The following is a 25,440-nucleotide window of genomic DNA, read 5'->3' as shown; positions in this document are numbered from 1 at the left end:
AATCGTGACGCAAATTCTAATTGGTTTGTCATTGCCGAATGATCGACGTAAAGTAAGAATTGTTTTTTCTTTGTTATGGAGGTTGTTTGCTTAGCTTTTCTTTTTTTTTTCTGACTGGCATGTGTAAAGGCGACTTTATCATCGGGCTTTATCAATCTCATAGATGTGTGGTACACTGTTTCATAGTTGCAATAGAAATCTCGATCACGATTTAGGCCATTAAAAAACAAAAAACAAAAACAAAAACAAAAACAAAAACCGCCAACCAAAATCTAACACAAAAGCAAAAACAAAAACAAATAGAAACGTGTCCCCCAAAAAGCAAATACAAAACTATGAGAGCACACAGCAAACAACAAACAAAGGAAAGGAAAAGAGATACATCTTCGGTCACAGTGGGGGTGGCGTTTTCTTCCATCTCCATCCTTTGTATCCCATGTGATCATTATTTAGTTTGTTCTATCAACACCTACTTGAGATTATTCTTGAGATAAAGTTTCAGAGTTAAAACGGGTCGCTTCATGCAGTCCTGAATACTCGTATATAGTAGATGATATTTACATTACATTGATGGGAAATGGGAAGTCTTCTCTAACATACTATATTATGTGCTTGCAAATCAACGATAATTAGGTCCCTTGACCAGACTATAAACACTAAAAGCTTAATTCGGGTACCAGGGAGGTCACCTCCCTGCGGATACATGATTGTGGTGTCTATTATTAGTGCCATCAAGTCACAAACGTGATACTTGTACTTGTACTCTGACCTACTTTGGTCTACGCAAGCCCGGTCTATAAATAACGTTGTTGTGTATCGGGTTCTTTTAGAGGTACGCTCAATGAATGACTTCTGATACAAAGTTGAGCATTTCAAAGACACTTTATTCGAGAGGTGTCTTATGGCATGTCCTCTCTCTTCGAGCGTCAGATTTTAAGTCTTTTTGCATCTTACAATTTCACTTACACATCGATGATACACAATAGTCAATATATACGATCAAGGGGTGAATCGGGGAGGAGTCTTGATGTTAAAGAACGGATTTCAATTGGGCAAAACTTTACACAACACTATATATGTATCCGTCTGCTATACTTGGACTGAAACTTTGCATCAGCTTTAGGCAAAAGACCAATGAACAAACAAACAAAGAAACAAACAACAGGAACAATTATTGAGTATATTTTTGCCCCAGACCCATCAATCAAAATAATAAATATGAGCCTCGGAAATGTTTTCTTAATATTCGAGCAAGCCTCGTATACCTGTAATCCTTTTGGAAAGAAGTATGCACAGCTTACGGTGATTTACTTTCGGTTTATCATACTGTAGTAGTCATTTCCAGTGCCAACCTTTGTGGAAAAATAATATTGTGATCACTGTAGGGAGTGTGTCGGTTTTTAAACGAATGTGGTAAAGAGAAGGAATTCGTTTTGTTAATGATTCGTTAGGTGAAAGTGAAAATGTCACTATATTTAAGAGGAAATATGATGTTGATGTTAATTCTTTTTTAGATTATTTTGCAATATGTCAAGCGGTTAAAAAAACCCACCAAATTGTGATATAGAGATATGGGTAAGATGGAAAAGTTTTGTCAACCAGTTATACTCGATATTTTAAATTTGGTTACTTAACAGCGTAAAGGATGTTCGCATATTATTTATGTGTTGTTGTTGTTTTTTTTTTTTGAATAATAAAGTAGGCCTATATCAATGTAAAGGATCTTAAAAATAGGATAGCAATTAACACAACTCGAGGAAAAGAAATGACAATCTTTTTAGTTGGTCCCGTTCAAGAGCACGCCGGATGTTAATCAGTTTGATACTCACTAGACTTGTATATACAAATAAGATGATGAATAGAATTGGATGAATAGAAAAGAATGTTCATTTTGTAATGCGTATGTTGAAATTTTACTACATTTTTGAGTGAGTGTCAAATAATAGATTGTTGGTTGAAGTAAGAGAATTGATAATGTTAATAGACACCTAGCTGTTCTCTTGACATGTATGGTCTGAAACACGATATTTCATTGCCTGTTTTTCTTAGTACTAAGAAGTAAAAGTACTTACTAAAAGTACTTATAGTTTGAAATAATATACCTATGTGTTCAGATGAATATTTGATGTAGAGTATTAATAGATATCACACATTGGGGAAAAAAGGAAAAGAGAGAGAGAAATGTCATTTTCATTCATTCATATTATTTTAGAGACACTTGATTGGTCGTCTTTGAAATATTGTTGATTTTACTCTTAGAGAAATTATTACAATGTATTTTACTACATGTTGTTTGTTTATTTGTATGTCTGTTTGTGTAATTCGATGTAAATGATGCACTGTACAAGTACTAGTAATGAGTATAGTGAGGGGGTCGGGTCATCGGTGAGTATGACTATGAGTACCAAAGAGATTATACTCTCTTTGATGAGTACCTATTCGTACCATAACCACAGAACTACTAGTAACCCATGTCGTTTCACGTTGATCGATCGATCCGGCCGTGCGTGATAACGATAATAATTACCGGTACAATTACCGGTGTGAAAATTCTGCTGGCAGCAGACGTGAGAGTCACCATCCAAAGTGCAGAAATGGCTGGAATTCAGCGGCTACTAACATTACCATACCGACATGGGCAATCAAATGTAAGTAGTCAAATTTTGCTCATCCTTATGAATTCTTTGAAAGTATTTAATTTAGACGTAGGCAGGTAGAAATCTGAGAGTTGACGATACGAGAAAATTCGAGCCAGCTTAGTCCCACGCTTAGCATTGCATGTTAGTTACATCTTCAACAGTAAGTAATGTGCTGCAGGCTGACCCCAATACGTTTTACCAACAGTACAGTAGCAAACTTTCTGTCGCTCCTGTAAAGTACTGATCCAGACAATTAATGTATCGCTGAAAATGCACTTTTGACTATAAAATTAGCGGAGTTGTCACAGTTGTAGCATTCGTTTTGACTAGAAATAGGGTCTACTAAAGATTCCAGCCATCGAAAAATGGAGACCTAACCCTATCCAATGTCTGACATTGACAATGTCAATGACAATGACAATCAAACATGGTCTTGATTGCTGATTTGAAGGACAATTAAACTTAGTTCTCACTCTTGTATTATGAATTTTCATACCTAGAAATTGACTAATTTTTGTTAATGTCTTGTTTTCATGTCACTCTTTTGTAGTCTTACTGCTGAATTGATAAAATTACTTTGGTTTTTTGTCCCCGCCGAACGAGTTCGAGCAGGGGACTATGAAACGGGCTCCGTACGTGTGTGTGTCCGTGTGTCCGTGTGTCCGTCCGTGTGTCCGTCCGTGCGTCCGTCCGTGCGTCCGTGTGTGATCAAAATGTTCAAAATGCTACTCCTTCGCCATTTCTAACCCGATTTTGATTCTGTTTGCTTTATATGATAGCACTACATGGGAGCTTTGAAACTTCTATAAAGAATTTCAGTTGTGACCTTTGACCTTGACCTTTGACCTATATTGTACATTTTGCTTCAAAATGCTACTCCTTCGCCATTTCTAACCCGATTTTGATTCCGTTTGCTTTATATGATGACACTAGGTGAGGGCTTCAAAACTTCTACACAGAATTTTGACCTTTGACTTCTTTGACCTTTGACCTTGATTTTTTGCCTATATTGTACATTGGCTACAAAATGCTACTCCTTCGCCATTTCTAACCCGATTTCGATTCCGTTTGCTTTATATGATGGCACTAGGTGAGGGCTTCAAAACTTCTACACAGAATTTTGACCTTTGACTTCTTTGACCTTTGACCTTGATTTTTGACCTAAATTGTACATTTTGCTACAAAATGCTACTCCTTCGCCATTTGTAACCCGATTTCAATTCCGTTTGCTTTAAGTGATGGCACTTTGTGAGGGCTTCAAAACTTCTATACAGAATTTTGACCTTTGACTTCTTTGACCTCTGACCTTGATTTTTGACCTGTATTGTACATTTTGCTATTAAATGCTACTCCTTCGCCATTTCTAACCCGATTTCGATTCCGTTTGCTTTATGTGATGGCACTAGGTGAGGGCTTCAAAACTTCTACACAGAATTTTGTCCTTTGACTTCTTTGACCTTTGACCTTGATTTTTTACCTATATTGGACATTGGCTACAAAATGCTACTCCTTCGCCATTTCTAACCCGATTTCGATTCCGTTTGCTTTATGTGATGGCACTAGGTGAGGGCTTCAAAACTTCTACATAGAATTTTGACCTTTGACTTCTTTGACCTTTGACCTTGATCTTTTTACCTATATTGAACATTTTGCTACTAAATGCTACTTCCGGCGGGGACATATATTACGCACCGCGTAATTTCTACTTTTCCTTGTTTTTTCTGTATCAATATCTAACATTCAACAGTTAGGCCTAATGAGTTAAGTTCTAACAAATGCTGGTGCTTCATAATAAGAATTGATAAAGCCTTAACTGTTTATGTGCCATGTTCGCACTCCCGTCTCAGTCGTCAGCATGCCAACTTCGCGTATTCTGCTCAAACGCACAAATCCGCCCAAACCGATCAATAAATCGCCAAATGCCACAGTACAATGAAAGCGTTTCTCGCGGCTCAGTTTCTATCACTCGTAGCTTACTTTTATTTAGTGATTAAATATCAGCCGGTGTTCCTTACTGGATTTGAAAGTGATTTCCTGTTTTCTGTGCAAAAGTCATGCCTCTACAACAATGTAGCTACTGTTCTTTTGAAAGAAAATAATCAGATTTGTCAATGCAATCAACATCAAAGTAAAGCTAGACATTTTCTGTACAACTTTGCTCACTACATGTCGATGGCAGAACAACAAATCTCCTAGAGTGTCTCAGAATAACGTGGCACACAGGGGGTTTACACCATGGCACATAAAGAGTTAATAGGTGAAAACAAAACATTTCAAACAATGGCCTGAATTCACAAAGGCAGTAAAATTTAGCACAGGATTATACAGTACAAATTTGATCTGAGTAAATGTCTGTGACACAGAACAAGAAAGCCAGAAGACATTGATTAATGAATGAGTGCTGATAAACCCATGTGAAATAAATGCTTATTTTGCATTTATTTTAGTCTGTGGACTTAATGTTTAACAGTGAAAATTGTTTTCTTGTGCCAACTCTACTGAAGCACCCAAGTATACATAGTACCTGTAATCCATCTAAGCTTGCACTTACACAACATCATCCAACTGATTGTGAGTATGTGATAAACTGTTCCTGTTAAGCTGTGGTGCATAGGGCTAAACTTCGTAGTAGTCAGTCATTGAGGAATAGGTCTTTGTGGAATGTTGTATGGTGTTTTTCCTGGCATTATATGGGTAAATTTGCATTCCTCTTGAGTGATTTGAGTCCTTTTCAAATTTCCTCTTTTTTCTTTTCTTTTTTACCTCAGCGCATTGCAGCAATATGGGGCATGTCCACTTCAAGTCACAGAAACAGGTTTGTTCTCTTCTGTTGATTTCTTTCATGTTAGCAGAATTATTAAACAGAGGCAATAACAGATCATTTAAATTTTTCTATCATTTTGATATCTATACTTTTTTTCATGTAAAAATGACCTTTGCAATACATCAAGGAAGAGTTCAAGAACAGATTACACCAACAGTACTAAGTTAGACCACTGCCATCTATGTACTTTAAATTCATCCATTTTCTATGTACAAACTCAATGTATATTGGAATTATACATTGTATGTCCTGCTGTGAATCTCTGAAATACTGCCCTTGTCAAACGCAAGGGGCTAGATGCTACAAGGATTTGATACATTGCTCCAAGACAAAGTCAGTCCTTAAGCTAAATATAAAGAATGACGAGTGAATTACAGTACAATGTCACCGTATGTCAAGTCATATTTGTAATCTACTGCAAACAAGTGCATCATTTGTGTATTAAAAGTAGCAAAACTCTGAGCATTATGTAAACATACCAAGTTGAATTTTTTGTGTCATAATTGCTCAATATATGCATTCTTTTAATATCAATGTATTGTTCATCACCCTTTTTTTGTCAACATTGTTGTAGAGTATTTATTTACTCAATCTCCACCACACAGCTCTTCTGGCACAGACTTCATCCAAGATAGCATCATTCCCACAATGCATTTTCAGCGCAGCCTCCCGCGTCTGCCCATCCCAAAGCTGCCAGACACCTGCCGCCGATACCTTGCCTCCCAGGAGCCTGTTCTCTCCCCCGAGGTCTACGCTGCCACCGAGAAGATTGTCAGAGACTTTGAGAAGGGAGAGGGGCAAGGTAAGTTGACATAGCAGCATGTGCATACTTGCTTCCCCCTTTGTCCTCCCCATTTTTTTTTTTTTTTTTTTGTAATACAGTTTGCATCCTCACCATTTGCATTGATTATTTCATCACTGACTTTTATTCCAGCTCAGATGAATATTTGAAATATGAAATCATTGTTCATATTGAATTAGTATAAAGTATTGAATCGCTTAATAAGGCAAGATCTAAATGTACTTTGCATTAGATGACAAACAGTAGGAAGAGACAAAAAGGAATGTGAATATGCTTTGATTAGCAGGAATATTCCGATTGTGCATTGTCATATATATGTGGAAATTAATGAAAGTGAAAGGAAAAAAAAGTGTCACATTTGTTCTTTTGCTCTTTCCATTGTATCACTGTGTGTTTCAGCTCTGAATAGCCAACTCATTGCCCAAGACAAGCGCAACAAACACACCAGCTACATATCAGGTGAGCAAGCAGTATTGACCCATTAATGAAACTTTTTTTTTTGACACACTAGAGAGGTAATTCAGTTCTGCAACAGATTGAATCAAAAAGGACAAAAAAAAAAAAAAAAGAAAGTCATTTAAGTTGTGAAATTATAGTAACAAGACAAATTAGATTTAGGCAAAATTTATTAGTAGGTGTAGAAACCATATACATGTAACTGAATTGCAAGCATACATTGGTGTGTAGGTAGATATGAAATAAGTTTCAAGAACTCCAACTTAGCATTTGATGCATGTTACGATATGCAGTAAGGGCATGACCACCCTTTGCACAAGTCTTTCATTATGTCACTCTATATATACGTACGATATATTTGGATTTTGGACAGTGATGCAAATGAAGGAAAAATCAGACCTATGTTGATTGATGTTACCAGTCTGCAGTTCAAAATTAATTCAATATTTTTTTTCTATTGTAGGATTGATTTGTTCAATATCTTTTCAATATTTCATTATTTCTGACTGTAGGATTGATTTGTGATATGTTGACATGATGTGTACATGTTGCAGTTTGCTAGTGCCAATATCTTTTTAATGACCAGTTTTGAACCAGTTAAAAATCATTAACACAAGATGTCACACTCTTCTTCATTAACCGTGACAGGACCATGGTTTGATATGTACCTTGAATCAAGGTCCTCCCTCGTACTCAACTTCAATCCCTACATGGCCTACCAGTTTGATGAGAGGCAAGAATACAATGACCAGGTGTGTTTGAAGACTTTGATAAATCATAATTTCTCAAATCAAACAACTGTAGGTAAAGCCAATAAGATAGATGACATAATGCCATTCAGAATACAGAATACTTAGGGTGTAGAGAAAGAACTTCAGTCCCTATTATGGCCTTCCAATTTGATGAGAGACCAGAATGCAATGACCAGGCGTGTATTGAGGCTTTGATGTATCACAATTTCTCAAACCAACTCTGGGTGTGGCCAATGAAATTATAACACCATTCAGAATACAGAATACTTTTAAAAATAGAGAAACAAGCAAGGAGGGTTTTTTTTTTTTTCTCCACACCTTTATCTACTACTTTTTCTACTCTCCTTTCAGGAGAATTACATATACTATGTTAAGAGAGGGGTATATTGGCCTCTTCATCGTTATTTTCTTAAACGTTTGCAGACTCATTGTTGTCACTCTAAGACATTAGCTAATGCTAACAGCAACGCATTCAATGTAGCAGTCAGAACTTGTCACAGTATAATGTGTATGTGAGTGGGTGGGGGGGGGGAGGGGTCATGTATGCTTAAATGCGTTTGAACCAACATTCAGGAGAGTAACTTATTGAGCAATGTGACAAAAGTAAGAATGATTACTGGTATGTGCCACTTAGGTGTACACCCCAATATTTCTTTTTTGTAAAAGAAGTTCTGGATACTAGTATGCATTTGTATCAAACTAAAATACAAACAAACAATCAAAACGAAACAAAAAACCCTTGATTGGAACATTGAATGTTGTGTGTTTTCAGTAGGACTATTGTCATATGAAGTATGGCTGTGTTTCCAAATTTAAAGATATGTTTATAGGCAAATAGCTTAGTTTTCGGTATAATTTACAATGTTAACTTGCAGGTGTATTTACTTATAATGTCTCCTCTCATGTTAATGTAAAACAATGTAATCCAAACAATATTATTGCCTGAGATGCCTCAAGACTCATGCCAAGTTTCTGCGTGCAAATACCACAGCACTGCTATGCAGTGGGGTAAAAAAGGTATTTATTATTTACATGGAATGTACTAACGTCTTGTTCATACTTTGCATGCATTATTAGTTAATCAGATCCACAAACCTCGTGGTGTCAGCTATGCGTTTCATGAAGACTATCAGATCAAGCAAACTAGAGCCTGAGGTCTACCATCTGAACCCCAAAAAATCTGACACCCAGTCATTTCGGAAGATAGCCAGGTAAGTAGTATTTGATGCTCTGAATGTGACAGGGTTATGAAGCACAAACCTTCTGACAGAAAGGACCATCATAGTTGTGACCTGCCAAGCCTTACCATGTAGCAAGTTTCATGTACAACTACAGGTTATTGCAGTGACAAAGTTTTTCACAAAAACAAAAACTTTGCTGTTCAGGGTATGTGGTAGTCATTTACAAGAATGATGAAAGTTTTGCCTATTTCAGTAACTGTGAGTTAGAAACATGCAACAGATCCTTAAAGAAACAAAATTCAGTATGTTGTATCTGTACCTTCAGTAAACCTCATGAATATGCAGTGTGTTTTTGTGACAGGATGACAGATTCAGATGTTAAAAAACTGACAAAACTCAAATATGTCTGAAAGATCAACTCAAGAGGGCATGCAGTTCTTATAGCCAAAACTTATTGAAATTTTGATGAATGTGGAAGTTGCTGTCGTTATAAAGCTTCATAATTATGTCAGTTCTTTGCTTTCTTGTTCTTTATTTTTTAGGTGGATGCCTCAGTCAATCGCTGCCTACTATGCAATCATCAACAAAGCCTTCCCTCTTGACATGAGTCAGTATTTCCGCCTCTTCAACTCGACACGCATCCCCCAGATTGGCAGGGACGAGCTGGTGACCGATGAGACTGGCCGTCACATATTGGTCGTCAGGAATGGCAAGTTCTACACCTTCGACGTCATAGATGAGGATGGTGAGTTTCACCCCAAAAAGTCTCACAAAGAATAGAGCTCAGGTGGAGTGAAGATTGGAATGGCCATGTTGCCAAAAGAGGGCAGCAAACTAGCTGACACATTTATCCTTGTTGACTGAAAATCCAGATGTGTTAAATGCAGCCATGTAGTAGAGCAGATAAGCCGAAGAATTGTGCAAAATTTGACTAAAGCATGAAACTTTCACCATTGTTAGTACATGCTATAAGATTAATTTTAAGATCGGGAGGTAAGTCTGAATTGACCTCTGATGACCTCTAGAGGTCAATGACCTCAAAATCTAAGAAAATTGATATTTTGCGTCATTGGTTAATGATAAACACAGTAATGATGTACTAAAACTTAATATTTGTCACAGTGAAATTGTCTTTATGTTCCACAGAGCCCTGACAGGTTTCTACCTTTGACCTCTGATGACCTCCAGAGGTCAATGACCTCAAAATGTCAGAAAATTGATATTTTGCATCATTGGTTAATGATAAAACACAGTAATGATGTACTAAAACTTAATTTTTGTCACTGTGAAATTGTCTTTATATTCCACAGAGCCCTGACAGGTTTCTATCTTTGACCTCTGATGACCTTCAGAGGTCAATGACCTCAAAATGTCAGAAAATTGATATTTTAATGCGTCACTCATAACTGAAACACGATAATTATGTACTAAAAGCTAATTTTTGTAAGAGGAATTGCCTCAATGTTCCACTGAGCCTTTCGAGTCAGATTTCTACCTTTGACCTCTGATGACCTCAGATGACCTATGATGAGGCCAATGACCTCAAAATGTCAGAACATTGATATTTGGTGCAATTGGTTGATGACAAACATGATTTAGATGTTATATTCATTTGTATTACAATTGAATTGTTTTCCTATTCCACAGAGCAAGAGAAATTACTCACGTGTCTCTACCTTTGACCTCTGAGGAAGGTGACAGGTCAATGACCTCAAAATATCAGAATATTGATATTCTATGTATAGTCAATGGTCAACTTTGTAATACCCGATGTACAATCATTTATGCTATAATAGAAGAATCTTGTCATTCCATGGAACATTGGTCATTAGCCTGTGCATTATATCCAACTTTGACCTCTCAGGACAATGAGAGGTCACTGAGGTCACATGTGTAGGCTTGCCTGTATTGATGTTTGGCTTCATTGGTGTAATCATAAATGCTTAATCATGTACAAATCACGCATTGATGTTTTGATCAAAGTATGTATGCATATTCCACAGAGCATTGGTTTATAGTAACAGGTCTCTAAAATGTGAGAGGTCAATTACTTCAGAAATAAAGCTAAAGTTTCTTGAGTGATGGCAGTGACCTCAAATACAACTGTTATGTTTGGGTTAGTTATGTAGACTAGCAAATATGGCCATTATCTCGACACTCGAGGAAAACAAGGCCCACGAGACTGATATACAGAGTGTTTAGTCTATTCAGTTAAGTCTCATAGATCTTTTCCCCCATTTGTCGGACTCATTTGGGACTGGTTTGCCTAAGTGTCAAGCTCATGGGCAATATTTGCATAGTTTCCAGCTGGTGGGCCTGTATTGGCCAGTGTAAAGCTGGTGGGTTGTTACAGTATGACTGCGATGAATGACTCATGGTCCTGGAGTATACAGTCCACAGCTGCGACATCATGGACCATCTTGAAAACTTCAACATACTGTGAGGCCCAACATGCATTCCACATGAAGCAATCCTGTGTATTGCAACTAGCTATTGCCATCCGAGACCTACCCAGGGAATAGATAAGCATTCATGGCAAACCATGGAGAAAGCGGATTGTGCAAAATATTTTGGAGTTCCAATAGGAGGCTCAGCTGGAATCAAATCGCCACAGCAGCTTAAAAAGGTTATACTTCAACCACAGACTCTCTCCAGACGAAGATACGAGTATCATAAAGTTCAGGTGTTTTGCTACTCCATGCCGCTCAGGACTGTCCTGGAATATGCATGCATCATCTGGGATCCATTCACCCAGGTGAAACATCATGAAGTTTGGAATGATCCAGAGAAGATATGCACTCTTTAGCTGCAATGACCATCATATGCAAAACAAGCAGTGTTACAGCCACACTTGAAAAACAAAACAAAGCAAAACAAAACAAAACTACAATGGCAATCCCTGTAAGAAAGTACAGCTCAGGCAAATTCAGCGATGATGTTCTGCATCAAGAACCCCACAATATCCACTCCGCAGGAAGTTGTGGCTCTATTGCTGCATTCTTCAAAAAGGGCAAATGACCAAAAATGTCAGGCATCATTTGCAAGAACACAAAGTAGGCCTACTCCCAAAAAAGGTGGCGGCTACTCTCGGCCACTGTCTCTTGTATCTCTTTGAAACACTTCAGGAGAGAGATACTCAATATTCAGCTCTGTTATTAAAGATACATATGTCTCTCTTTTTGTTTTTGCATTTGTTTGTTGTTTTTTGCTTCATATAGCTCTTTGGATACCTTCTTTAACCAATTAAGAAAAGGCTCCATGGCAGAATATTACAAGATTACACAGTATAATGAAGAAGAAGAAGAAGAAGAAGAAGGAGAATAGGAAACGAGATCTGCTGTCAATGATGCAGAGCCAATACCAATTAGTTCCATGGCAGATCTTAGTCGGCACTGCAAAGGTTTGGATGTCTCTCTCTGTTGACAAAGGATATTCTAAAGCTCCAAGTAAGTCCATGGGGTGGTTTACATTGTCTGGGCATAGAGGGTTGGGTTGGGTATATGAGGATATGACGCTTTGTTATAACAATTAGGTCTGAGATATCTATTTTTTATGTTTGTTTTGACCATCCCGCATGGATCTCCAACGAAAAGGAATGATAATGTGTTAGACCCAGCCGCCACCGTGTTTTTTCAATAGATTTTGATATTACAGTGTAGTTGAGAAAAAAGTAACCGCTCATTGTCCTAGATGGAAGTCAAAATTGAACTGTGTGTGGAATACTCTGCATACAATTTTGGACACACACACACACACACACACACAAAATGCATTTTTTTTTAAATATAATTATTATTTCATAATCAGCAGGCCATTACAAACCAATGAGACCAGACATCAATATTCTTACATTTTGATGCATATCTTTCAATATCCTCCAGAGGTCAGAGGATCATCGCTAATGTTCATGTGAAATGAGTACACGCCTTTTGAAGTGCTCACTTTTATTGCTATAGAAATACACAATATGTGCATCATGTCAATCATTAAATATTGTATCAGTTTCATTTTCAGTCTTGGATTATTTTTTCTATGTACAAATAAAATCGTGGCAAAGTAAACAACTTTCACATCAAAATATAAACGAGAATACTAAAAAAGAAATAGATGTAATAACGTGCAAGGCAAATACCAGGCCTACATCATCTTAAGGTATACAGGTGAAGGAAATCACCTTATTGATAAACAATTTACTTGACTGGGATAGCGACCACTGAACAATATTGTTTCTTAAAACTCTCACTTCTTTTCAACAAGTGGAATAAAACACATGCACATACCGGGGCATCAGTTTGGAGGAGGGGTGGGGTGGTGGCAGGGATAGTTGACCCCCACCCCATTATATTCTGAGATGTGGACTATGTTTTGTTGTTGTTAGTTTTTGTTGTTGTTTTTTGTTTTTTGCTTTTTAGACAGAAAACTGCCCAAGTTTTTCACTTTAGGTGTGCATTGGATTGTTAGAATTTAATTCTGAAATGCAAAATCTCCCTTCTGTGAGAGGGGATATCTCCTTTCGATAGACTCCTTCCCCCTGCTTGGTTCCTTCCACAGATATAACATACTTTGGGGAATGATAATTTCCCTTATTCTATGAAAAATGTTTTTAAGAGATATTTTTATTTGAATTCCAAAGATGAAAAGGCTTTCCTATATATGCACGATTGTTCATTTTGGAGGGCAAGAGGCATTTGCCCCGCCTCCCGAGAAAATATGGGAGGGGGAATGGTGGGGGCATAAAACTTTGCCTCCAAGTATTTCCTGAGATGGAGATTTTTTTTCTTCACTTTTTTGACAGAAAATGAATTGTCACTGAACATTTTAGCTATACTATGCACCAGATTAAAAGGCAGAATCTCCTTTGCATACCCCCTCCCCCTTTTCTTTCGTTATGTCCCCTTCCATATACGCTCAGTGCTTTTGTCCCATTTTTGTTCTATATCATCACAAAGTATGTACTAGATCTTTAATTTCAGTTCCGACATATTAAAGAAAATCCCTCTTGTTGGAGGGGGTAGTGTATCTTTCAATTAACAATCCCTCCTCGGTTTCTACCCTTAGATTTGGTACACTCCTTTTACTGATAATTTCCCAAATATTCCATCATAAATGTGTATACTAGATTTTTTTTAACATTTCTATTCTTACTGCAAAGGCTCCCTCGCATGGGAAGGATTGGGGGACAGCCCCTTTCATACCCTCCTCTCGCTGTATCAACCTCTCCTCCATGCATTGATTATGGCTACACATTTGGGTATGGACTTTTTTTTTTCAAAATGGTAGTTCAACCAAGAGTGGCACGAGATCATTGAATTGCAAACAAAAGAATGCAAAAGCTCCATAATGTGGGAGGGGGATACCTCCACCCACATCCTTCTGTGGATTGGTCTTCCTCCATAGATGGCTGACTTACTACACCTTTTTGATACAAATTTCGAGGTATTCCTTCAAAAGTGCCTGTGTGCCAGGTCGTTGAATCTCATTTCTCAAAATACAACAGCTCTGTCGAATGGGAGTGGAATACCCTACCCTCGCCAACGCTGCGCTTGCTGGGTTCCCATCCATATAGACTTGGTACACCTTGGTGATCCATAATTTTCCAAATATTCCCCAAAACGTATGCATCAGATTCTTAAAAAAGAAAAAAAAAACTTCGTCTTTGGGAGGAGGGTAGGTGAGATGCGCCCACACCCCATCAACTTCCGTATAAGTGATGACGCACACATTAAACAAGAGCTACACTGAATCACTGATTTCAGGTCTGAACCAGCAAAAATCCAATCCCCCACCCACATCCTCCCCCTCCCCCTCCGCTTCATTCCTTTGCACCATGAACTTATGCTTTTACATATTTTCCAAGTTCCCCCCCCCCCAACGTGAAAACAGATCGACACCTATTGCTCTGTGCACATACCCGACTTAGATAATTACCTGAAAGTTCTGCGGAATGAGTAGCCACTTTTTTGGTAATAGAAATGCATGGTTTGTAAGCCCTACATTATAAACAATTATTAACAATTAACTATCGCAATATCAATATTAACATCCTCACATTTCATTCGAGGTATTTGACCTTGTGTGATTATCATAGGTGAATGGTAATGGCTCGTTAATAAACAGGGCCTACGAGTGCTCTCTAAAACATCATCATGTTTACCATTGATGATGCCAAACTATTCTGATACTTTGAGGTCATTGACCTCTCGAGATCATCAGAGGTCAAAGGCAGAAACTCGTCTGTGTGCCTTGGAATATGAAGACGATGTCATTGTACACAGATATGCTTGTTTTGTACATCCTTACCATGTTTGACCTTTCACCAATGATGTCATACTTCAATATTCTGATATTCTGAGGTCATTGACCTCTCAAGGTCATCAGAGGTCAAAGGTAGAAACCTGTCTGCTCTTTAGAATATGAAGACAATTTCATTGTCAGACAGATATGCTTGTTTTGTACATCTTAACAATGGTTACCATTAACCAATGACATCACAGATCAATATAATATTTTGAGGTCATTGACCTCCAAAGGTCATCAGAGGTCAAAGGTTAAAACCTGTCAATGCTCTGTGGAATCAGAAAATGGTTTCCCTGAAGTATAGATGCATGTTTAGTGAATCATTTTGATAACCACATATATCATTCACAAATGTCTAAAAACATCGATATTTTGATATTTAAAGTTCATTGAACTCTGGAGGTCATCAGAGGTCAAAGGTAAAAACCTGTCAGTGCTCTGTTGAATCTGGAAATGATTTCTCTGTGGTATAAATGCATGTTTAGTGCAACATAACCACATATATCATTTGCAAATGTCTAAAAACATCGATTTTCTGATATCTAAAGTACATTGACCTCTGGAGGTCATCAGAGGTCAAATCAGACTTACCTCCCGATCTTAAAATAAATCTTACGGTATGTACTAACACTGGTGAAAGTTTCATGCTTTAGTCAAATTTTGCACAATTCACATGATTTTGAGGGCTTATCTGCTCTACTAATGTCTGTTCTGTGTAAGATTTTTTGTCAGCATATGAAGAGAAACATCTACTAGGTTGAAAATGTTGTAACAGTGCAGGATTAATTTTGATAGCAAGGCTCTCTGATAGAGCAATATACATGCTAAAATAAATAAATGAATAGATAAAATAAACACTCATATAGCACTTACTACTGACATTTCTGAGCGCATTAATACAGAAAAAATATCAAATTAAAATACAGCATATAGTAATACCAATATACCAAAATAGTACCTTAAATCCAGTTTATCAAGGATGGGGTTAGTGAAATATGAAGACTTAATGAAGTCTCTCATAATACTTATTCTGCTTCCAGGAAACATTGTGTCGCCGGCTGTAATCCACGCCAACCTCCAGCACATCCTCAATGACACGGCGGCCCGGCCGGACCACCCGTGGGGCTACCTGACGGCAGAGAACCGCGACGTGTGGGCCCGAGTCCGGCAGCAGATTGTGGACTCCAGCGAGGGCAATGCCCGGACCCTGGATGAGATTGACTCAGCCGTCTTCTGTCTCTGCCTAGATGATACCAGCCCAGATGATGCAGAGGGAATGACCAGGAACATGTTGTATGGAGATGGTGCATACAGGTTAGAAAAAAAAAATGCATTTGTGCTGATGACCATGGTTAAATCCTTTCATGTAAAGCAGTGGTATAAACACAACTCATGAAATGTCTCCTTTCAGTGATCTCTGTTGATGGTGAGCTAGGGATAATGCCTGTTTTTGTTTTTGTTTTTTATTGCGTGTTTGTTTGCTTGATTGTGTTTTTTTTTTTTTTGTGTGTGTGTGTGATGGAGTTGATACAGTCAAGCAACTTTTTTTTTGTGTGTGCAGACATATGTACGTACATCATATGAATCCCATCAGGAGCTAGTAAATGATTGATAAGAATTCTTTTTTTTTTCATATCAGCATAGAAACTGAAAATGTAAGAAACTGAAAGGAATGCTAAATAGGAAGGAACTTAAAAGTGGTATAAAGTAAGATACTGCATAGAGAATGGGTAGACTCTCATATTTAGGCTAGTAGTGGAATAATCATCAGAATTTGATATTGTATTGAATTTTGGTTGGTATAACCGCTTTAACATTTATAGTTTCTAGGCTTTGGTATATGTTGCTAATACTTTCATGTGAGCTTCTCGTGTCTTTTTTTTTCTTTTCTTTGCAATTATAGTGAACATCATAAGCATCAATTAGCTTAAGCTGCCTGCAAGGGTCAGGGCATGCTCTTAGGGTGTCGAGTTTGCATTTTCTTTGCATTGATGAACTAGAGAGATGTTGTTTTTCTTCAGGTGGTTTGACAAGTCATTCCAGGTCATCGTGTGCAAAAATGGTCTGATGTCTGTCAACTTTGAGCATGCCTGGGGCGATGGCGTAGCCGTGCTGAGGTTCTTCAACGAGACGTTCAAGGACACGCGAGAGAAGCCGGCTGTGTCTCCGTCAGCCCAGCCAGCAAGCATTGATGCATCCCAGAATGTAAAGAGAGTGAGTGTCCATTATTTGAGATGAAGTATAAAATGCCACTCTGTCGAGATGTTTGCTGGCTATTCTGGCATGAAGCTCCCAGTGATCTGAGACTACTATGGAAACTTTTGCCTTGAACTGATAGATCTCATCCTTAACCCTTTCTGTGTGAGAGACTGTGGACAGTATGTACAATGCTATAGGTTTTTTGGGGGGTGGGGGGCGGGGGAGAGGGTGTGTTTTTGTTTGTATGTTTTTTTTTTAGCCAATTGGCACTCAATTGAATTGCCTTTTAATGTTCTACAGATAACTGGTGCTATATAAAGGCTGTTCATCATCATTATCATCAATAATTGCTTTCATTCATGGTCATAAATCAATTTGCATGGTAAAGTTTAAGGATTCAAGATTGCTATTTGTCTGACTCTATGATGCCATAGAAAATCCACAAAAATTTAAGGAAGTCCAAAATACCCTGTTACTACATATTTTGCTGCACATTCGATAAATTTGAAGTAGAGTTTAGCTTCATGTCTGTTTGTCTTTTACCAATTTCCATTGTTTAACAAAATTGATAGAAGTAGAAAATGATTTACAAAGAGGGAGTACTCTCCTGAAATATTGTTAAAGAATAGTGATAACTTGCTAGTTGATGGCCAATCAATGCTATGACTGAATTTGGCCGAAACATTTTGATCATGATGTATCAATAAAGTGTATGGTTGTATGTCATGTGTGTTACATGCATGTTTTCTGTCTGTAAAGTCTCGTGGTGAAATTAAAGCCACATCTTGTAATGGTGAGTATCAATGTATGTCCCTTGCAGAGTTTATCAAGCAAGAATTTTGATGATGTCCGAGTCTCATATCTTTTTCTCCTCATAATGACATCACTGATAGCTGGCGCTGGATCTCGACCCAGCTGTATCAAACGCCATTGACACAGCCAGAGCCAACTACGACGCAGCAACCAGTAAACTGGGTATCAATGCACACCAACACATGGATTTTGGGAAGAACTTTCTCAAGACGTGCAAGATCAGTCCAGATTCTATCATGCAGCTTTCATTCCAGGTTAGTCATTGTCTCCCATTCTGCCATGTTCACTATCATCTGGGAACTAGAAAGAGACCTTTGGCTGAATGTAAATGAATGAATGTAAACTAAGCTACGAGATATATTTAAAATTCTCTTCACTGTAATTGAATTCACTACTGTGAGAATTCCCAGATCTTTTCCTTGTCCTGGGGGGGGGGGGGGGGGGAAGGGGAGGGGGAGTTTTAATGTGATGCTACAAGTTTATGAAAACTTATATCTCTTAAAGGGAAATGAAACCCAAATATAGATATTAATTGAGTGAATGCAGCCATATTAGTCAAACACACCTGTGAAGTCTGAGGAAAGTCAGAGAGTCCGTTCAAAACTTATGATGTATATTTCAAGCTTATGTGCTGCCAGAGTTTGATTATAAGACTACATCACTTTCGGACATCACGCATGGACAACATTACAAAGAAATTTTTATTTCTACAAAATTCCACTAAAATCACTGTTGCTGACACAGGTTAAGAGTAACATGTCCCCCTGCTTTCTGAAAGAGACAAGTCAAGTGCTCTTTCATTATGATAGAATGATGAGAATACATGTATGTTGAATTTTGTTTTTATTTTTTATCATTGTACAAAAAATATTATAGTCTTCTCATCTAGCGATAACTGCAACAAAACTTTAAAAATTCATAACTTTCCAATGGATTGTCCAATTTTCCTCAAACTTTGCTCATATGTTCTACTTCTATTGCTACATTCCCTAAATCCACATATATTTTGGTTTCATACTCTTTCAATTAATTATTTTTTTTTCAACATGTGCACATTTCGTTGGCTCCATTCCAAACACTCTATAAGAATCTACACCAAAACACAATAATGATGATTGGCCTGCATGCTTTGGATCTATGGAATAATTTCTTTCTCTGTACACGAAAAAAATGTAAGATTGCCAGCAATTACATAAAGTTGCTTAATAATTCTCTGTCAAGAAAGTCACTCCTCTTTTCAGTCAAAGGTATTTGAAGTAAACATTATACATATTGTAATCCATAAAATGCATTCAATAAATGTAATAAGTAATGGTCTACTATATTTTAGGGGATGAAAGTAGTGCAGGGGTCTCTTCCTCCAAACTAATTCGTAGTTTGTGAAGTATTTAGGTGTACATCGTGTGGATTATCACCAGTAAACATCATCAAATCTGCATAGATAAGCCCCCAGATTGGAGCTTGTGTGGGCTGCTGTGCATGGCTTGTGTAACCTTTGTGTGCAGTCAGTTAGCAGTAAAAAATGATCATTCAAACTATGAAGAAATGCCTGCTTCATGTCCGATCTGTGCGAGACACATTCTACTACGCATGACTTGAAATCACACACATACTTTATATGTTTTATTCAGATGGCATACTATAGGATGATGGGCAGGGTTGCGGCCACGTACGAGTCTTGCAGCACAGCAGCCTTCAAACATGGCCGGACGGAGACCCTGCGTTCGGCCACTAAGGAGACGTTTGAGTGCTCCAAGGCTTTTGACAAGAACTCATCAATGAGTGATAAGGAGAAGAGGAGACTGCTTCAAGAGTGCTCGAACAAACACAACCAGCTAACCAAAGAGGCAGCAATGGGTGAGGAATAGAGCTACAATTTATGAAGCAAATTTTTTAGTGCATTGTCATATCTGTGCGTAATACAAATGTTTTACAAAGTTCTAGTATTATTGGCTTTGTGCTCTGTCATGTATTTTTACGTATCTCATGATTTTTTTGGTGGTTTTTGTGCAGGGATAGATAAATAGAAATTTTCAGTTGAAGATATAGTGTTGTAATGATGTTGTGACACACTCTGTGTGTAATGACTGCAACCATGTGAAACACTAGAAATGTGTGGAAAGAGCATCTGCTGTTTTCATTTTTTTCCACTTTCATCTTAATTTGTTGCCAATTGATTGTAGCATTCAACAGACAAGCAAGCTTAAGTCTGTCTTACATCAAAATAAGAGAAATTGAACTTGATGAGACAGGAACATGCCTTTGTGATAGTATGCTTTTACAGCATCATTAGCCTTTATTTTAATACCTCCACTGCCAAAACTTATCACTATCATATGCCCACTTGTTATTCTCTGTAGGCCAAGGTTGGGACCGACATCTATTTGCTCTCCGCACTCTGGCCGCCAAGGAGGGGAAAACCCCGGAGATCTTTGCCGATCCTGCCTATACCCACATCAACCACATCATCCTGTCCACGAGTACCCTTTCTGCACCAGCCGTTTTGGCTGGGGGGTTTGCCCCTGTGGTCCCCAATGGCCTGGGCGTTGGCTACTCAGCATTCGATGAGTCAGTTGCATGCAACATCACTTCATACCCTGACTCACTCAGTGGCCAAGACTTTGTAGACTGTGTCGTGAACTGTTGGAAGGACATTCAAGATGTTTTGGCAAAAACAAACAAATAAGATTATCAACACCTAACTCTGGAAATATAAGTGAACACTTCTTGTCAAAGATCTTGGAAATTGCTGCATTTAATGCTCATTTTGTAAATTTCAATACCAAGACGTATTGTGTGATTGATCTGTAAAAGTGGATCGTTCCTGCATATCAAGTCGTTGTTGACAGCAATATGAAATCTTGAGTTCTTTGAGAACTTCTACATTGCAGGAAAAATCAACTGCAAAGAGAACTGCTACTATTCCCAATTCCTATCTTCAGTCATATTCATGCAAAATTTTACAATGAACTCTGATTGTTGATAGCTTGTAGTATGTCCTTTTGCAACAGTAGCAGTTAACACTATTTGATTATTTTCTGTACAGGTGTAAAGTAAAATTTGACGCAACAAATATTGAAAAGACACATAATAGTCATCCAGAATGTTGCTGTGTATAAAAGTTTGTCATGAGACAACGAAATTTTTGGCTCGTTAATTTTTTATTGGTGGTCATTTTTGTCAGCATCATTTCTTTCTCCCTAAAGTAGAGCTGAAATATTGTATAGATACACAGGTTGTATACCTGTAAAGACATAAAAAATGCATTAGAGTTCAGCAAATTGTAGGGTTATTAATAAAAAAAAAATAATAATAATTTTTGTTTGCTCGATTTGAAACCCTTTAGAACAGACAGCTCATAGATTTGCTTGCTCACAAATATTGAGCAGTGCCTGGAAGTCATGTAAAGGGAAATTAATTAGGCATTTAATATCTCCCTGTGAGCCACTGGGAAGTCTTAACTGGGTAATTATTGTGGATATAATACATGCTAGTCACATATAAAGATTAATTGTGTTGAAATTATATGAAAAGAAATTGTACTGAAGTTCAATTTTAGAATAAAAAACAATAGAAGGAATACTTGTACATTAGCAAATAGCACCTCCCATTGAATCAATTTATAAATGAGTGATGAATTGGCAAATAAATGGATAAACATGGTAGCGTGTAAGTCATGTCTGAGACATTATGCAAGAATGTGCAAAAAAAAATATGTAGACAATTTTATTTATTTATTTATTTATTCAGTTTTCTTTACCCAGGGTAGCCCCATCAGTGGTTTAAACACTGTTATCCCAGGGGGCCCTGCAACAGAATGACAGACTATAACAGTTCAACAAACACAAAATAACAAATCAGGGACATTCCTTTTTACATCATAACATCAACACTATGTAATATGTAATATATCACCTCAAATAGCAACATTTTATTCAACCAATGATATATAAGTGCAAGTATCATCTCGTTTGATGTAACCGATCAGGTTTTGGATGTTGCCAGGTTAAGCGTATTTGCAATAAAAAGCTATTTGTGTTCATGTGTATAGTGTGAACAGTCTCAGTGATGTTGAATTTATATTTTAGTAAACATAAGTGGTTAAATCCATGCTGAGAAGGAGTATAACTACCATAAACAACTGAAATATAACTCTCTAGTACAGCTGTACACACTAATGTGGTCCAGTTTCATATACTCCTCCTAAGTAAAGGGTTTGGGGTGTTGTGGTACATACCATCAATTATTTGAACACATCCAGCAATCTGATCGGTGCCTTCAGTCTGGGATACCAAAACATGGCTATAGAGAAGAGAATAAGAGTATTCAATAAATGGGAATATTGCTACTTTTAGAGGAAATGCTTCTTTCCCATGATTAAGATATTTTACGCTGCTAGAGAACCAAAGTTTGCATGTAGAATTTACCATCTGGGAACTTGTAGGGAACTCGAAAGCACCAAAGAGACTGCAAAGCTACAGAAGACACAGTCAGTCAGTGGAATTGACATGTTTACCATAGGATCAGTCTGTTGAGATTCACAATAACTACATTCCGAGTGAGTCATCTGTGAGGCAGCTATGAAAAGAATGTGACGACAAATATTTCTTAAGGCGATTGATACGTCATTGAGACTACAGGCGAGCCCTGTCATAGTGAATGCTGATACTATGAGATTGCATTAGTACGAGAGGATCTGACATGTAAGTCTGTCATTATTTCCCTTATTTACTTTATCTGTTTTTAACAAGATTTTATGTTCTGAGGAGAAATTTCTTGCTGTTTCCCAACAATCTCATTGTAATGGGGTTCACCTGTTGAATATTGCAATAGGGAGTCATAGATGTTCTTTATGCCAAGATAGCTTTTGTTATTGTTGTTTGTTTGTTTTTGTTTTGTTTTTTTTCTCAGGCACATGCCATGAAAGGTTTATCACATATTATTTAGTGTCCAGTGTTACACTTCAAGTATCTAGTGTTAAGTGTCAAGAATTTGAAGTATATCTCCTGGCACATGTTGTATTCATTCCCTAAAGAAAACAGAGTAGCATAATTTGACCAGGGTTGTAAATGTGTGACCTGCTTCATCAGCACGTTGAAGCAGTGAACATACATATCAATGCACATACATCGCCCTGCCTGCGTGTATGTCTATGGAAAGAAAGTGAAGCATTATCTCTACATTACTTTATTAATATTTTTAATAAAAATATTATTAATATGTGTTTTTCATATCTGTTGAAGTTATGAATTGACAGTTTGTATTAAATGCATTAATTGCATTGTTTTATGTTGTAAAGTCTTTCAGATGTGATTAGACATGAATAAAATTATGAACCGAATAACATTTACATGTATTTCCTCTAAAGATATAGAGTGCATTGTATAAGCAGCCTTTTTGGAAGCAACTTTTTTATCAACCAGTAATCTGTATTATAGTTTACCAGTTGATTCAGTTGAAGGCATTTTGATATTACAAATAGGCTTAGTGCAATGAAATATCGAAACAGTAGAATATTCATCAAAATTATGTTAATGCTTTATGTCAAAATATAAGTCGCGGAAGTTTTTCAGTGACCTCTTCACTGACCCAAATTCTTTGATTCAGGTTTCTTTCTTTTTTAATGAATCAGAGGTGAAAAATCTTAACATCGCATCAAATTTCTGTAGAGATGCATCCAATAAAAACTGACAACTATTTGAATAATTACAGCCAGTTGGAACTCCGTGTCTTAAACTTTTTTTTTTCCAATTTCATGGCAACTTTATTAATCCATATGAAATTTCTTTTTTTTTCGTTTGTTTTCCTGTTTTTTTTTTTTTTATTTTTTATTTTTTGCTTGTTTGATTGCTCTGATGATTTCATTCAACTTGAATGGTTTTCACTGTATAAAGAGTCAACTTGAGAATGAAGAGAGATATTTCTCCGTACGTAAGCTTGACGGGACAAAATGTTTGCTATGGCGAGCGGGTGAATATAAGAAATTCATATCTATGATCTGACATTTAACTACACACTGAATAACGGATAATCACTTACGTGAAATAAAGAAGGATATGAACCACTTCACCTTTGCCATTGTTTAAAATATTGTTAGTTTGGTGAACAGGGATGGATCCAGGAATTCCGGAAAAGGGGGGGGGGGATGCAAAATTAAAAACAAAATTGAAGTATTTTTGATGTACCAATCTAAACTGGACTACCTCACAGATTACATGTAGCAATGCATGATAACCAGCTACACTCTATGGAGGATATGTCTTTATGATGTTCAATACTTCTCGCCATCCTTACTTACAAAAGATGTTGTTTGAATTTTATTTTACTTTCAAAATTCTGAAAATACAGAACAGAATGAAACACGGGCCTATTACTCGATCATAAAAACCCGAAATACTACTTAACGCAAACTCCAAGACACAACGTTATCCTGTGTGAAAATGATCGAAATCGATTTACGGATTACAAATATCGGAAAATGACACCCCGAAATTTATACTAATTAATGGTTTAACATGTGACGGGGATGGGCGAATAAAAATTGGGTAAAGATTGATGAAATATACTTCAAAATTACTCGACTGTGCATATACGGGCACTAATCAGGGACCGCGGAACGTTTTTCAGTGTGTGTGTGTGTGTGGGGGGGGGGGGGGGGCTGCGGGACCGGGGGGACGGGTGGCAAGGTTTTTTTTTTTTGACGAACCAAAAGTGGGGGGGGGGGCTGCCCCCCCCCCCCCCCGCTTCCGCGGCCCCTGCTAATGTAACATATTAATTAATAATCAAAGATTACTATACTTGAATAGCATATACAGTACAATCAGTTTACTCTGCACATATTTCTGGTCGGGCCCATTGACATATTTTTGTTAATTTCATCAGGTGAAATTTCATTTCATTTAACTGATATAGGCAAAACATACTCGACAGATATGTTAATTAATTCCAGTTCAAAATGAATTTTCATATCGCTCAAAAAGATGGTGGCATCAAACCCAAATGCATCCACAGAAAACCGACAGCTGTTTGATTTATTTATCACAGCCAGTTGGAACTCTAGCTCTTGAACCTCTATAATTTGGTGAAGTAAACAACGCACCCTCGAAATGGGTTGACAATTTACCGTGATACATGATTAGCCAATTAAATTCACCGACCCAAGAGCAGATAGTGGTCGAGGTGATGTAGTACGTAGGCAACTAAAAGGGGATCTCGACTTTATCTTCAAGTTAGAGAAAATTGACCAACCTTAACGAATTATGCAGTGGCATGGCTTCATTGTGGATGTGTAGGCGCCTACCGAAACAATGCAAGTAAAGAAAAGGTTTCTCCGTAAAAATAACACAGATCATAAACCCATAATTATGCATAAACAGATGAGGTCTTGCAATATTCTTAGTTGATTTACAAAAGATATCGTATTGTCTTTGATTTGGCAACTCGAACACCTCCAGTAAGTGATTGCTGATCTAGGTAC

General features: G+C 37.4%; 1 protein-coding gene across 1 annotated transcript; it reads left to right on the top strand.

Annotated features, from left to right (window-relative positions):
* Window positions 1-2,530: 2,530 nt before the first annotated feature.
* On the top strand, window positions 2,531-23,668 carry LOC140246307 (carnitine O-palmitoyltransferase 2, mitochondrial-like). Its single transcript, XM_072325774.1, has 12 exons — window positions 2,531-2,648; window positions 5,408-5,454; window positions 6,069-6,265; window positions 6,665-6,724; window positions 7,370-7,473; window positions 8,551-8,684; window positions 9,197-9,399; window positions 15,992-16,265; window positions 16,973-17,165; window positions 18,044-18,217; window positions 19,595-19,820; window positions 20,324-23,668. Exons 1-12 carry the CDS (start codon window positions 2,595-2,597, stop codon window positions 20,647-20,649), a joined length of 1,992 nt encoding a protein of 663 aa, XP_072181875.1. The 5' UTR covers window positions 2,531-2,594; the 3' UTR covers window positions 20,650-23,668.
* The last annotated feature ends 1,772 nt before the right edge of the window (window positions 23,669-25,440 follow it).

This window comes from Diadema setosum, chromosome 2 (assembly GCF_964275005.1).
Source record: "Diadema setosum chromosome 2, eeDiaSeto1, whole genome shotgun sequence".
NCBI classification, from domain to species: domain Eukaryota; kingdom Metazoa; phylum Echinodermata; class Echinoidea; order Diadematoida; family Diadematidae; genus Diadema; species Diadema setosum.
This window is presented reverse-complemented; position numbering and strand designations above follow the sequence as displayed.

What these genes read in the sequence shown, in the direction of transcription:
- LOC140246307 (XM_072325774.1), top strand. Translation starts at nt 2,595, where the DNA reads ATGGCTGGAATTCAGCGGCTACTAACATTACCATACCGACATGGGCAA. An exon ending in GGCAAGAATACAATGACCAG is followed by an intron (nt 7,474 to 8,550) that starts GTGTGTTTGAAG and finishes ATGCATTATTAG; the next exon opens with TTAATCAGATCCACAAACCT. An exon ending in CGACGTCATAGATGAGGATG is followed by an intron (nt 9,400 to 15,991) that starts GTGAGTTTCACC and finishes TTCTGCTTCCAG; the next exon opens with GAAACATTGTGTCGCCGGCT.